General features: G+C 47.9%; 1 protein-coding gene across 1 annotated transcript in view; it reads left to right on the forward strand.

The window, feature by feature from the left end:
* LOC112239673 (coronin-6-like) overlaps positions 1-15,075 on the forward strand; it is a 47,653-nt gene that overhangs the window by 20,194 nt on the left and 12,384 nt on the right. Inside the window, exon 3 of the mRNA XM_042309070.1 lies at positions 14,699-14,821. Within this exon, the coding sequence (XP_042165004.1) occupies positions 14,699-14,821 (123 nt within the window). The remainder of the gene's footprint in view (positions 1-14,698; positions 14,822-15,075) is intronic.

Genomic DNA, 15,075 nt, shown 5'->3' on the forward strand with positions numbered 1-15,075 from the left:
CAGGAACCTTGTCAGTTCTCTCAACGTGTACTTAGACCCCTCTGTTTGACTGGCTGTCAGCTCCGGGCCAATTGAAGAGGAGTCTGAAAAAATAACTCCTCATCCTCTTCCTCAGACTCACTTTCCTCCTCTTCTCTATCTCCCACCCTGACCACCTGCCCTTTCTCTCTGGTTAGGGCCTCACCCACAGCAACAGGCAACATTTCCATGGTGCCTTTGTCCACACCCTTTTTCCTTTTCCTCTTGACACCCTCCTCCTCCCCCTAATCTCTTACACTTCCCCACTATACTCTCCTCATCCACTAGAATAACCTGACTAGACGCAGTATCATCTGCACCACCCTCCATAGCATGATCATCTGCACCACCCTCCATAGCATGACTAGGGCCAGCCTCAGCTACACCACCCTCCATAGCATGACTAGGGCCAGCCTCAGCTACACCACCCTCCATAGCATGACTCAGCCCAGCATCATCTGCACCACCCTCCATAGCATGTCTAGGCCCAGCCTCAGCTACCCCACCATCTCTAACCTGACTAGACCCAGCCTCTGCTTCTCCACCATCTCTAGCCTGACTAGACCCAGCCTCCACTACCCTACCATCTCTAGCCTGACTAGGCCCAGCCTCATCTACACCACCATCTCTAGACTGACTAGGCCCAGCCTCTGCTGTCTGCATCTCCTTACCCCTGCATTTTGACTCGATTTCCCCCACTTGCGCTTACACCCTCACCTTGTCTATGGCCTTTATGTGGGCACGCAAAACTCTTGTGCCCCAAATCCCCACATTCAAAACACCGTAGACTATCTGTGCTGGCAAAACCTGCATAGAGCCCCTCCCCATGCCTCACTTTAAAATGCACATTTAGCTGTTGCTCATTATTGTTCAGAAACATAAACACTTGCCTCCTGAACGAAACAACGTGCTTAACGGCATCTGCCTGAAAACCTGCTGACAGTACACGGAAACCGCTAGCAAACTTACCAAAACGACTCAGCTCTTTCCTAATTTGATCATCCGTAATAAACGGAGGCAAATTTGCCACTACAACTCTTGTTGAAGGGGTAGAGAGAGGTGAAATTGACACCAACACATCCCTTACAAATATTCCGCTAGCAATTAGCCTACCGACCAAATTAGCCCTTTTCATGAACACAACCACAGCTTTGTTCATTCTAGAAGCAGAATGTATAAACTCAGCTCCTACCTGTTCACCGACCGCGAGCAGAACCTCCTCCACCTTAACTCCGTTCTCAGGAACACACCTGAATCCATGCTGTATCGACAGCGTCTCCTCCGCGCTAGGCTGAGAAGCCATTGCGCACACTACACCTTCCAACCCCCAGGAAAGTTACTCTGTCCTCTTCCACCCTAACTTTGAAAAAAAACTTTGGATACCGCTAAAAACAAATATTGCATTAACCCTCCACCATAGAAAATAACATGTAAAGAAAAAATCAAGAAAGTTAGTTAGGATAGAGCTTTCCACACCAAACACTCAAACTCCAAAAACTCCCAGCATGCACCTTCCCCAGCAATACAGACAGCCCCCCAACACACCATATCTCCTCAAACATCTCCACACATTTGATCATTTTATAGAACTCAAACTCAACCCTAAGGCGCGCAGAGACCATCCCATTAAACAGTAGTAAAGGGTCTGTTATCCCCCACCTTTGACCCTGTTCCTCCTTGTTAGCCAAATAGCTAACTTTGCCTGAGCAAACAGAAAATTCAACAAAACACATTTTTCTTTCTCCTTACTCGAATACCTGTATCCCATTATAAACATCCCAACAGCAAAAACCACCCCCAACCTGTCACACAGACATTCCAACAGAGACATTAATGGCATTAACCTGGTGCACACAGAAAACACATGAATTACAGTTTCTTTCATTTGACAGAAAGGACACCCCTGCCCAATTCCCGGATCAACCCGTGCCAACCAGCTGTTAGTGGCCAGGGCTCCATGAAGAACCCTCCACTGGAGGTCCCCTGACCTCTTTGGTACTGGGGGTTTGTAGAGCGCCCTCCATCTAAAACCCACCATACTCTCCGCCCCACATACCCCCTGCCACTGATGAGCCTTCACTCCTGTTAGGCTTCTAATGCTCCTAACCTTAACGCAGAGGTTGTAGAGGGCTTTACCTCCACCCCCTCAAACTCCCCAGGCTCGGAGTGTTAAAATCTAACAAGTCCTCCAGACCCCCTTGCCAGTCTCCAGTCTCTGCCGTCACCTGCAGTGGCGGGAACATTGGTGGCCCCTCTCCCTTTGGCCTCTCAAACACCCCCTTACCGGCTCAGACAGTGCCTCCTGGACCTCCTCCAGGAATCTCTCCAGCAGCCTAAGAGACGTTATTCCTGTTTGTTGCGCCAAGACCTCCGGGGTTTTCCACCCCTCCTCTCCCAGCAGTCTCAGGTCACCCAGCCTTTGTAAAACCCCCTGCCATCAGTTGCCTCTGCAGGGTGGCCGACTGAACCGATCTCAAAGGGATGGCTGGGTTGTGTGGAAGATAGGCTCCTCCCACACCCACTGCCCAGGCTCCACACCCCCTTCTCGTGTGGGCCTTAGCAGCTGCCAGGCCCTCAGCACCGCAGAGTAAAACTCTGAGAGACCTGCTGTACTCAGCCTCTCCAGCTTCATGAGGAACAGCTGCCGGTCCAACCCTAATCCGCCAGCTCTCCTCAGCAGCGCGCATGCTGGTTCCCTCCAGCCAACATCAGTGTGGTACAGCAGTCTCTGCACCGCCTTTAGTCGGAAAGCAGCCATCCTGCTCTCCAGTTCCACCAGGCCCTGTCCTCCTTCGTGGACGGTCATGTACAAAACTGCTGCCTTCAGCCAGTGATGTCCCGACCAAAAGAAGTCCACCAGCTTGCGTTGCAGGTCTGCAAGCAGACCGGCGGGGGGTTGAGGACAGCCAGTTTATGCCACAAGGAAGATGCCACCAGGTTGTTGATTATCAGCACCCTCCCTCTATATGACACTTGGGACAGGAGCCACCTCCACCTGGCCAGTCTTGACACCACTGCCTGTGACAGCCCCTCCCAGTTCTTGCTGACCCACCTCTCCGAGCCCAGGTACACCCCCAACACTTTAAGCCCTTCACAACCCCACTGCAAACCCCCTGGAAGCAGAGGAGGAGCCCTATCCCCCCATGCCCCACATAACAGAGCTTTGCTCTTTCCCCAGTTTACCTTAGCTGATGAAGCTCCCTCGTACACCTTCAGACTGGTCTCTAGTTCCTGCATATCTTGCCCATCCCTGACCATCACAGAAACATCATCTGCATATGCTGAGACTGCTATTCCTGTCACCACATCCATGCCTGTCCAGCACACTCCCCGCAGTCTCCTGCGTAGCAGTCCTAAAAAAGGCTCAATGGCTAGTGTGTACAGCTGCCCAGATAGAGGGCATCCTTGTCTAATGCCCCGTCTCACCCAGACTGGCCTACTGAGCCCCCTCCCACCTTAACCATACATGACGCCCCAGCATACAACAGCTTCACACAGGTCACAAAACTCTTCCCAAACCCAAACACAGACATCACATTAAACAGATACTCATGATCCACTCTATCAAAAGCCTTCTCTTGATCTAAAGAGACCAGTCCAAAGTTCACATTAGAACCTCTCGACAAGTCCAACATGTCCCTAATCAAGAACAAGTTGTCCGTGATTGAGCGTCCCGGTACACAATATGTCTGGTCCTTGTGTATTATAGAGTCCAGATGGGACTTCAGTCTGTTAGAGAGGACCTTGGCAAAAATCTTGTAGTCCGCACAGAGTAATGCCACAGGCCTCCAGTTCTTAAGTTCACACAAGTCCCCTTTTTTGGGCAGGAGAGTCAGAGCCGCCCGACGGCAGCTCATCGGCAACTCTCCTACCCCGACGCATTCACGCAACACGCAAAAGAAATCCTGTCCAATTGTTCCCCAGAATTTTTTGTAAAATTCCACTGGAAGTCCATCGACCCCGGGTGCACGACCGGGGACATCTGGGTTACTGCCTCTGCCAGTTCATGTGACAACAGAGGAATGTCCATTTCATCCCTCTGTGCCCGAGAGAGCTTAGGGAGTCCTGCGAACAAGACCTGAGCACACATAGGATCACACATTTCTGCCCTATACAATTCAGTATAAAACTCCACAGTCCGCTCCCGCATCTCCCCCACCACAGAGGTCACCCGCCCATCAGACAGCCGTAGACAATGCATACCCTTGGCTTCACTGCTCTGTCTTTCCAAACCAAAGAAGAAGGAGCTGGGAGCATCCATCTCCTTGAGCATGGAGAACCTAGCTCTTACAAGTGCTCCCTTTGCTTTAACCTGGAAAAAACTGCCCAGGTCCCTACGTAATTCGGCTAAGTTAGCCTGGAGGCCTACATTGCCTTGCCCCACCATCTCTACCTCCATCTCACTAATACACCGCTCTAGTTCCCCCAATACTCTCCTAGCCTCTGAGGATGAGAGAGCTGTGTACTGTTGACAGAAAAGCCGAATTTGCACTTTCCCCACATCCCACCATTGACTCAGAGACTCATACTCCTCTCTTCGCTGCCCCCATCTTTCCCAAAAAGTCTGGAAACCTGAGCAAAAAGTGGCATCTTGTAAGAGCTTTACATTGAACTTCCAATAAGATGCCTGCCGGGGCCCTGGTGAAATAGACAGCCGAGCCATGGTTATGTGGTGATCCGAAAACCCCACTGGGAGAATGGTAGCACCCAGCAGCCTATTGCTCTGATTCCTGGACATGTAAAAACGATCAAGTCGAGCTGCACTCACCCTAGCCCCAAAACCTTCACCCACGTATACTGTCTTGTGTTTGGATGTTTAGTTCTCCAAACATCCACTAGGTCAAACTGATTAAAGATATCCCTTAACACTCCCACTGACACTGAATGAGGCTCTTCCCCATTTCTGTCTTTTGTAAAATCCATTGTACAGTTCCAGTCACCTCCGATCACCAGCGTCTCCTCAGGCGCTACTTGTGAGAGTTCCTGTCTAAGACTCCCAAATAGAACCCCTCTTTCTCTCCCTGTGTTAGGCGCATACACATTTATAAAGACAAAACACATGTTGTTAATTTCTGCTTTAACAACAAGCAACCTACCCCTACACACCTCCTTTGAGGAGCAAATTTTTACAGCCAGACCCGGTGCAAAAAGGACTGCCACCCCTGCACTAAGATTTGTCCCATGGCTCAACACACTTGCCCCTTTCCACCAGAGCCCCCAATCAACTTCATTCACCACATCACTATGCGTCTCCTGCAGAAACAACACCTGTACTTTTTTTTGTTTTACATATTCACCCAACACACTCCTCTTTCCCGCATCTCTGGCGCCATTTATATTGAGCGAGCCTACCCGAAGAGTCTCCATAAGAAGTGGGAGAAAAGCCAGCAGAGAAATAGACCAAATAGCAAAGCTCAAAAAGCCCCAGTGTCAGTAAGAAATTAAACATTTAAACAGTGTCTGAAGGTAAACCTTTACGCACTGTTGTGACCCACTTCCTCAACCTAAACCGTTTCCTGGGTGAGAGGACACCATGCCCCTCATTTGTCATAGCATGTTGTACTGATCTTACAAACTTTCTAGGATCAGGAAAAAAAGCCTCAAGATTAACTTTTTCCCCTTAGTCTCATTCAGGAACCTTGTCAGTTCTCTCAACGTGTACTTAGACCCCTCTGGTTGACTGGCTGTCAGCTCCGGGCCAATTGAAGAGGAGTCTGAAAAAATAACTCCTCATCCTCTTCCTCAGACTCACTTTCCTCCTCTTCTCTATCTCCCACCCTGACCACCTGCCCTTTCTCTCTGGTTAGGGCCTCACCCACAGCAACAGGCAACATTTCCATGGTGCCTTTGTCCACACCCTTTTTCCTTTTCCTCTTGACACCCTCCTCCTCCCCCTAATCTCTTACACTTCCCCACTATACTCTCCTCATCCACTAGAATAACCTGACTAGACGCAGTATCATCTGCACCACCCTCCATAGCATGACTAGGGCCAGCCTCAGCTACACCACCCTCCATAGCATGACTAGGGCCAGCCTCAGCTACACCACCCTCCAAAGCATGACTCGGCCCAGCATCATCTGCACCACCCTCCATAGCATGTCTAGGCCCAGCCTCAGCTACCCCACCATCTCTAGCCTGACTAGACCCAGCCTCTGCTTCTCCACCATCTCTAGCCTGACTAGACCCAGCCTCCACTACCCTACCATCTCTAGCCTGACTAGACCCAGCCTCTGCTTCTCCACCATCTCTAGCCTGACTAGACCCAGCCTCCACTACCCTACCATCTCTAGCCTGACTAGACCCAGCCTCTGCTTCTCCACCATCTCTAGCCTGACTAGACCCAGCCTCTGCTTCTCCACCATCTCTAGCCTGACTAGACCCAGCCTCATCTACACCACCATCTCTAGACTGACTAGGCCCAGCCTCTGCTGTCTGCATCTCCTTACCCCCTGCATTTTGACCTCGATTTCCCCCACTTGCGCTTGTACCCTCATCTTGTCTATGGCCTTTATGTGGGCACGCAAAACTCTTGTGCCCCAAATCCCCACATTCAAAACACCGTAGACTATCTGTGCTGGCAAAACCTGCATAGAGCCCCTCCCCATGCCTCACTTTAAAATGCACATTTAGCTGTTGCTCATTGTTGTTCAGAAACATAAACACTTGCCTCCGGAACGAAACAACGTGCTTAACGGCATCTGCCTGAAAACCTGCTGACAGTACACGGAAACCGCTAGCAAACTTACCAAAACGACTCAGCTCTTTCCTAATTTGATCATCCGTAATAAACGGAGGCAAATTTGCCACTACAACTCTTGTTGAAGGGGTAGAGAGAGGTGAAATTGACACCAACACATCCCTTACAAATATTCCGCTAGCAATTAGCCTACCGACCAAATTAGCCCTTTTCATGAACACAACCACAGCTTTGTTCATTCTAGAAGCAGAATGTATAAACTCAGCTCCTACCTGTTCACCGACCGCGAGCAGAACCTCCTCCACCTTAACTCCGTTCTCAGGAACACACCTGAATCCATGCCATATCGACAGCGTCTCCTCCGCGCTAGGCTGAGAAGCCATTGCGCACACTACACCTTCCAACCCCCAGGAAAGTTACTCTGTCCTCTTCCACCCTAACTTTGAAAAAAAACTTTGGATACCGCTAAAAACAAATATTGCATTAACCCTCCACCATAGAAAATAACATGTAAAGAAAAGAATAAAGAAAGTTAGTTAGGATAGAGCTTTCCACACCAAACACTCAAACTCCAAAAACTCCCAGCATGCACAGAGACAGAGACAGAGACAGAGACAGAGACAGAGACAGAGAGAGAGAGAGAGAGAGAGAGAGAGAGAGATCCAAGGAGAGAGAAGAGGAGAGAGAGAGAGAGGTGGAGAGAGAGAGAGATCCATGAAATGAACACTGCCGCTATCTCTCTCCATCCAAGGTGTATGTTATTATTAGACGGATGGACAGAGGGAAGCAGAGTAGGAGAGAGGGAGAGATAGACATTTGAGGAGCAGACTGACGTGGCTGAATATCCTCTTCAATTCAGAGAGGTGGAGATAGACATGGTTATATAATAGACGGATGGACAGAGGGAAGCAGAGTAGGAGAGAGGGAGAGATAGACATGGTTATATATTAGACGGATGGACAGAGGGAAGCAGAGTAGGAGAGAGGGAGAGATAGACATGGTTATATATTAGACGGATGGACAGAGGGAAGCAGAGTAGGAGAGAGGGAGAGATAGACATGGTTATATATTAGACGGATGGACAGAGGGAAGCAGAGTAGGAGAGAGGTGGAGATAGACATGGTTATATATTAGACGGATGGACAGAGGGAAGCAGAGTAGGAGAGATAGACATGGTTATATATTAGACGGATGGACAGAGGGAAGCAGAGTAGGAGAGAGGGAGAGATAGACATGGTTATATATTAGACGGATGGACAGAGGGAAGCAGAGTAGGAGAGAGGGAGAGATAGACATGTTTATATATTAGACGGATGGACAGAGGGAAGCAGAGTAGGAGAGAGGTGGAGATAGACATGGTTATATAATAGACGGATGGACAGAGGGAAGCAGAGTAGGAGAGAGGGAGAGATAGACATGGTTATATAATAGACGGATGGACAGAGGGAAGCAGAGTAGGAGAGAGGGAGAGATAGACATGGTTATATAATAGATGGATGGAGATTCTATATATACAGTTGATGTCGGAGGTTTACATACAATTAGGTTGGAGTCATAAAAAACTCGTTTTTTAACCACTCCAAGAATTTCTTGTTAACAAACTATAGTTTTGGAAAGTCGGTTAGGACATCTACTTTGTGCATGACACAAGTCATTTTTCCGACAATTGTTTAGAAACAGATTATTTCACTGTATCACAATTCCAGTGGGTCAGAAGTTTACATACACTAAGTTGACTGTGCCTTTAAACAGCTTGGAAAATTCCAGAAAATGATGTCATGGCTACAAAGATCGTACTTTTTGGATAAATGCCACCGGGTCTGAACAAAAACAAAAATAGAACTGTTTGGCCATAATGACCATCGTTATGTTTGGAGGAAAAAGGGGGAGGCTTGCAAGCCGAAGAACACCATCCCAACCGTGAAGCACGGGGGTGGCAGCATCATGTTGTGGGGGTGCTTTGCTGCAGGAGGGACTGGTGCACTTCACAAAATAGATGGCGTCATGAGGCAGGACAATGATGTGTATATATTGAAGCAACATCTCAAGACATCAGTCAGGAAGTTAAAGCTTGGTCACAAATGGGTCTTCCAAATGGACAATGACCCCAAGCATACTTCCAATGTTGTGGCAAAATGGATTAAGGACAACAAAGTCAAGGTATTGGAGTGGCCATCACAAAGCCCTGACCTCAATCCTATAGAAAATGTGTGGGCAGAACTGAAAAAGAATGTGTGAGCAAGGAGCCCTACAAACCTGACCCTACAAACAAAGTTCCACCAGTTCTGTCAGGAGGAATGGGCCAAAAGTCACCTAACTTATTGTGGGAAGCTTGAGGAAGGCTACCCAAAACGCACCCAAGTTAAACAATTTAAAGGCAATGCTACCAAATACTAATTGAGTGTATGTAAACTTCTGACCTACTGGGAATGTGATGAAAGAAATAAAAGCTGAAATAAATCATTCTCTCTATTATTATTCTGACATTTCATATTCTTAAAATAAAGTGGTGATCATAACTGACCTAAGACAGGGAATATTTACTAGGATTAGATGTCAGGAATTGTGAAAAACTGAGTTTAAATGTATTTGGCCAAGGTGTATGTAAACTTCCGACTTCAACTGTATCTATGCTGCTCCATCCACCATGCACTGGCTCCCTGGTGAACCAAAAGAAAAACTCCCCCTTCAACACCACCTCACGATGCTATAAATACACACCTCTCATGGGTTGGTTGTCTCATTGTCTCAGGGGTTGGTTATCTCATGGGTTGGTTGTCTCAGGGGTTGGTTATGTCATGGGTTGGTTGTCTCAGGGGCTGGTTGTCTCAGGGGCTGGTTGTCTCAGGGGTTGGTTGTCTCAGGGGTTGGTTGTCTCAGGGACTGGTTGTCTCAGGGGCTGGTTGTCTCAGGGGTTGGTTGTCTCAGGGGTTGGTTGTGTCAGGGGTTGGTTGTGTCAGGGGTTGGTTGTGTCAGGGGTTGGTTGTCTCAGGGGCTGGTTGTCTCAGGGGCTGGTTGTCTCATGGGCTGGTTGTCTCAGGGGTTGGTTGTGTCAGGGGTTGGTCGTGTCAGGGGTTGGTTGTGTCAGGGGTTGGTTGTCTCAGGGGCTGGTTATCTCAGGGGCTGGTTGTCTCGGGGGGCTGGTTGTCTCAGGGACTGGTTGTCTCAGGGGCTGGTTGTCTCAGGGGTTGGTTGTGTCAGGGGTTGGGTGTGTCGGGTTGGTTGTGTCAGGGGTTGGTTGTGTCAGGGGCTGGTTGTCTCAGGGGCTGGTTGTCTCAGGGGCTGGTTGTCTCAGGGGCTGGTTGTCTCAGGGTTGGTTGTCTCAGGGGTTGGTTGTCTCAGGGGTTGGTTATCTCATGGGTTGGGTGTCAGGGGTTGGTTGTCTCAGGGGTTGGTTGTCTCAGGGGCTGGTTGTCTCAGGGGCTGGTTGTCTCAGGGGCTGGTTGTCTCAGGGGCTGGTTGTCTCAGGGGTTGGTTGTCTCAGGGTTGGTTGTCTCAGGGGTTGGTTATCTCAGGGGTTGGTTATGTCATGGGTTGGTTGTCTCAGGGGTTGGTTATGTCATGGGTTGGTTGTCAGGGGTTGGTTGTGTCAGGGGTTGGTTATGTAATGGGTTGGTTGTCTCAGGGGCTGGTTGTCTCAGGGGCTGGTTGTCTCAGGGGTTGGTTGTCTCAGGGGTTGGTTATCTCAGGGGCTTTTTGTCTCAGGGGTTGGTTGTCTCAGGGGTCGGTTGTCTCAGGGGCTGGTTTTCTCAGGGGTCGGTTGTCTCAGGGGCTGGTTTTCTCAGGGGTCGGTTGTCTCAGGGGCTGGTTGTCTCAGGGACTGGTTGTCTCAGGGTTTGGTTATCTCAGGGGCTGGTTGTCTCAGGGGCTGGTTGTCTCAGGGACTGGTTGTCTCAGGGGTTGGTTGTGTCAGGGGTTGGTTGTGTCGGGTTGGTTGTGTCAGGGGTTGGTTGTGTCAGGGGTTGGTTGTGTCAGGGGTTGGTTGTGTCAGGGGTTGGTTATCTCAGGGGCTGGTTGTCTCAGGGGCTGGTTGTCTCAGTGGTTGGTTGTCTCAGTGGTTGGTTGTCTCAGTGGCTGGTTGTCTCAGGGGCTGGTTGTCTCAGGGGCTGGTTGTCTCAGTGGTTGGTTATGTCATGGGTTGGTTGTCTCAGGGGTCGGTTGTCTCAGTGGTTGGTTGTCTCAGAGGCTGGTTGTCTCAGGGCTGGTTGTCTCAGGGGCTGGTTGTCTCAGGGGCTGGTTGTCTCAGTGGTTGGTTATGTCATGGGTTGGTTGTCTCAGGGGTTGGTTATGTCATGGGTTGGTTGTCTCAGGGGTTGGTTATGTCATGGGTTGGTTGTCTCAGGGGTTGGTTATGTCATGGGTTGGTCCTCTCAGGGGTTGGTTATCTCAGGGGCTGGTTGTCTCAGGGGCTGGTTGTCTCAGGGGCTGGTTGTCTCAGGGGCTGGTTATCTCAGTGGCTGGTTGTCTCAGGGGTTGGTTGTCTCGGGGTTGGTTGTCTCGGGGTTGGTTGTCTCAGGGTTGGTTGTCACAGTGCTAATTACTCCCGATCTTAACAGCAGTGTGTAATAATTTTAAGGTTCAAATGTGTGAATTCTTTAAAATAACTCATCCACCTGGTCAATTCATGACAAAACATTGAGGTGAGGGGAATTTAGAGTCGCTAGTGAAGTCTACACACCACTTGCACAGTCTTCACATGTAGCTGCCTTACACTAAAAGAACAATGATGCATTGTGTCTTCTCAGCCCAGAGTTAACACTTGGTGGAAGCTCCTTTGGCAGCCATTACAGCTGGGATTCATTGTGAATAAGATTCAACCAACTTCGCACAACTCTTAGGGCAACATTTTTCCATTGTTTTTGTCAAAATTACTCAAGCTCAGTAAATTTGGTTAGGAGTCATTGATGGACAGCAATTATCAAACCTTGTCTCTGGTTTTCAAGCAAATTTATGTCAGGACTGCGGCTGGACCACTCAGGACAAGCCATTCTGGTGTCTTTGGTATTAAATATTTGGTGGTATTCCTGCTGAAAATACAACTATGCTTCTACACCTGCATTGCTTGCTGTTTGGGGTTTTAGGCTGGGTTTCTGTACAGCACTTTGAGATATCAGCTGATGTACGAAGGGCTATATAAATAAATTTGATTTGATTTGATTTGATTTGAACTATATCCCAAGGTTAGATTTTCAGAAGACTGAGGCACGGTTTCCACAAATGTTTTAGATGGGCTTTGCGCCATTCAAGTGGATTTTTATCCTAACAAACGCCCTAATCTCTGCCAGTGACAAGCATACCCATAACATGAGGCTGCCACCACAATACAGCTTCAATTTTTTATTTTTTTTATTAATAATTTGGAAAATGTTCATGTCATTTTCTTTCACTTTGAAACTTGTGGAATAGGTTGTGTAGAAAAAAAAACATCTTTCTTTTTAGATTTAAATTTAAGGCAGCAAAATGTGAAGGTTTTTTGAATGATGTTGGTATTTTCTTTGTAAATGTTTGCAGTTGGTTGTCACATGGAATGTGGGGTTTGGTTGTCACATGGAATGTGGGGTTTGGTTGTCACGTGGAATGTGGGGTTTGGTTGTCACGTGGAATGTGGGGTTTGGTTGTCACGTGGAATGTGGGGTTTGGTTGTCACGTGGAATGTGGGGTTTTGTTGTCACGTGGAATGTGGGGTTTGGTTGTCACGTGGAATGTGGGGTTTGGTTGTCACGTGGAATGTGGGGTTTGGTTGTCACGTGGAATGTGGGGTTTTGTTGTCACGTGGAATGTGGGGTTTGGTTGTCACGTGGAATGTGGGGTTTGGTTGTCACATGGAATGTGGGGTTTGGTTGGTTTGGTTGTCACATGGAATGTGGGGTTTGGTTGTCATATGGAATGTGGGGTTTGGTTGTCACATGGAATGTGGGGTTTGGTTATTCACATGGAATGTGGGGTTTGGTTGTCACATGGAATGTGGGGTTTGGTTGGTTTGGTTGTCACATGGAATGTGGGGTTTGGTTATTCACATGGAATGTGGGGTTTGGTTGTCACATGGAATGTGGGGTTTGGTTGTCACATGGAATGTGGGGTTTGGTTGTCACATGGAATGTGGGGTTTGGTTGTCACATGGAATGTGGGGTTTGGTTGGTTTGGTTGTCACATGGAATGTGGGGTTTGGTTATTCACAAGGAATGTGGGGTTTGGTTGTCACGTGGAATGTGGGGTTTGGTTATTCACATGGAATGTGGGGTTTGGTTATTCACATGGAATGTGGGGTTTGGTTGTCACATGGAATGTGGGGTTTGGTTATTCACATGGAATGTGGGGTTTGGTTGTCACATGGTGTAATGTGGGGTTTGGTTGTCACATGGAATGTGGGGTTTGGTTATTCACATGGAATGTGGGGTTTGGTTGTCACGTGGAATGTGGGGTTTGGTTGTCACGTGGAATGTGGGGTTTGGTTATTCACATGGAATGTGGGGTTTGGTTGTCACATGGAATGTGGGGTCTGGTTTGGTCCAGTTTCAACTGTTCTGCCTTATTATTATTCGACCATGCTGGTCATTTATGAACATTTGAACATCTTGGCCATGTTCTGTTATAATCTCCACCCGGCACAACCAGAAGAGGACTGGCCACCCCACATAGCCTGGTTCCTCTCTAGGTTTCTTCCTAGGTTTTGGCCTTTCTAGGGAGTTTTTCCTAGCCACCGTGCTTCTACACCTGCATTGCTTGCTGTTTGGGGTTTTAGGCTGGGTTTCTGTACAGCACTTTGAGATATCAGCTGATGTACGAAGGGCTATATAAATAAATTTGATTTGATTGTCACGTGGAATGTGGGGTTTGGTTGTCATGTGGAATGTGGGGTTTGGTTGTCACGTGGAATGTGGGGTTTGGTTGTCACGTGGAATGTGGGGTTTGGTTGTCACGTGGAATGTGGGGTTTGGTTGTCACATGGAATGTGGGGTTTGGTTGTCACATGGAATGTGGGGTTTGGTTGTCACAATCAACTGTATTATAAACATTTTGGGGACGGTTGTGGGAAATTCCATGGGTAACAGAATAACATCATGGGTTCCTGATCTGTACCATACAGAAATGCATAATGATGAATGTCATTCTCTTCACGGTGATAGGTACACAAGGGAGAATAACGTAGAATCCTACTCTGCATGTTTTGGTATCATTCTACACACGGGCTATTATTTTAATGAGCTCCGCCTGCAAACAAGACCAAATTTGGTTGGTCCTGACCTGACCAAATCTGTACCAATCATAAGACGTCTATGTTTCACAGGCTTGGACACCACAGCAGTAGAGTTCAGTACAGTACATTACAGTACAACACGGTAGATTATAATGTACTCTAATCTAATCTGCTCTCCTGAACTATACTCTACTGTTTTCTAAGACACATTTTCGATCTGTTTGACCAGAAATAAAAGCATTTGTTTATCCCTGATTTTCAGAATGGAACATGTTTTAAACATTTATATATGCTTTAATTTCAGAGAATTATAGCCTAGACTCTCTTAGCTTTCATTTGACACCAAATGTATATGTTAGTGCCTTGTACATGGAAATGCCCTTGTTACTACAATCCAACCCACTGTAACCATGTTGTTAGAGGATAGATACATATTGCTGAGCGCTAGGGTGTAGAGTGAACTAACTAGATGTCTATTGTTGTTGCTAGGATGTAGAGTGAACTAACTAGATGCATATTGTTGTTGCTAGGATGTAGAGTGAACTAACTAGATGCATATTGTTGTTGCTAGGATGTAGAGTGAACTAACTAGATGAATATTGTTGTTGCTAGGATGTAGAGTGAACTAACTAGATGCATATTGTTGTTGCTAGGATGTAGAGTGAACTAACTAGATGTCTATTGCTGTTGCTAGGATGTAGAGTGAACTAACTACAGTAATTAGAGACTATGTACAGTGCCGTGACGTCATCCTCCTGTCTGTCCTGTCCTGTGTGATGTAGATGGGTCGTCTGGATAAGAACCACCCGTTGGTGACTGGCCACGCTGGGCCTGTCCTGGACATCGACTGGTGCCCTCACAACGACAACATCCTGGCATCCTGCTCAGAGGACACCACCGCCATGGTAAGGCTGGCAGCCTGAGTGTGTGTGTGTGTGTGTGTGTGTGTGTGTGTGTGTGTGTGTGTGTGTGTGTGTGTGTGTGTGTGTGTGTGTGTGTGTGTGTGTGTGTGTGTGTTCATACTGTAGTGTAAATGAACATCATGTATGAACTGCCAGTGTTTCCAACAAGCTGTTCTTCTACTGATCTGTCAAACCAAGATCCTGACTCTCTGTGGTCACTAAAGATCCTGACTCTCTGTGGTCACTAAAGATCCCGA

This window comes from Oncorhynchus tshawytscha, linkage group LG30 (genome assembly GCF_018296145.1).
Source record: "Oncorhynchus tshawytscha isolate Ot180627B linkage group LG30, Otsh_v2.0, whole genome shotgun sequence".
Lineage (NCBI taxonomy): Eukaryota > Metazoa > Chordata > Actinopteri > Salmoniformes > Salmonidae > Oncorhynchus > Oncorhynchus tshawytscha.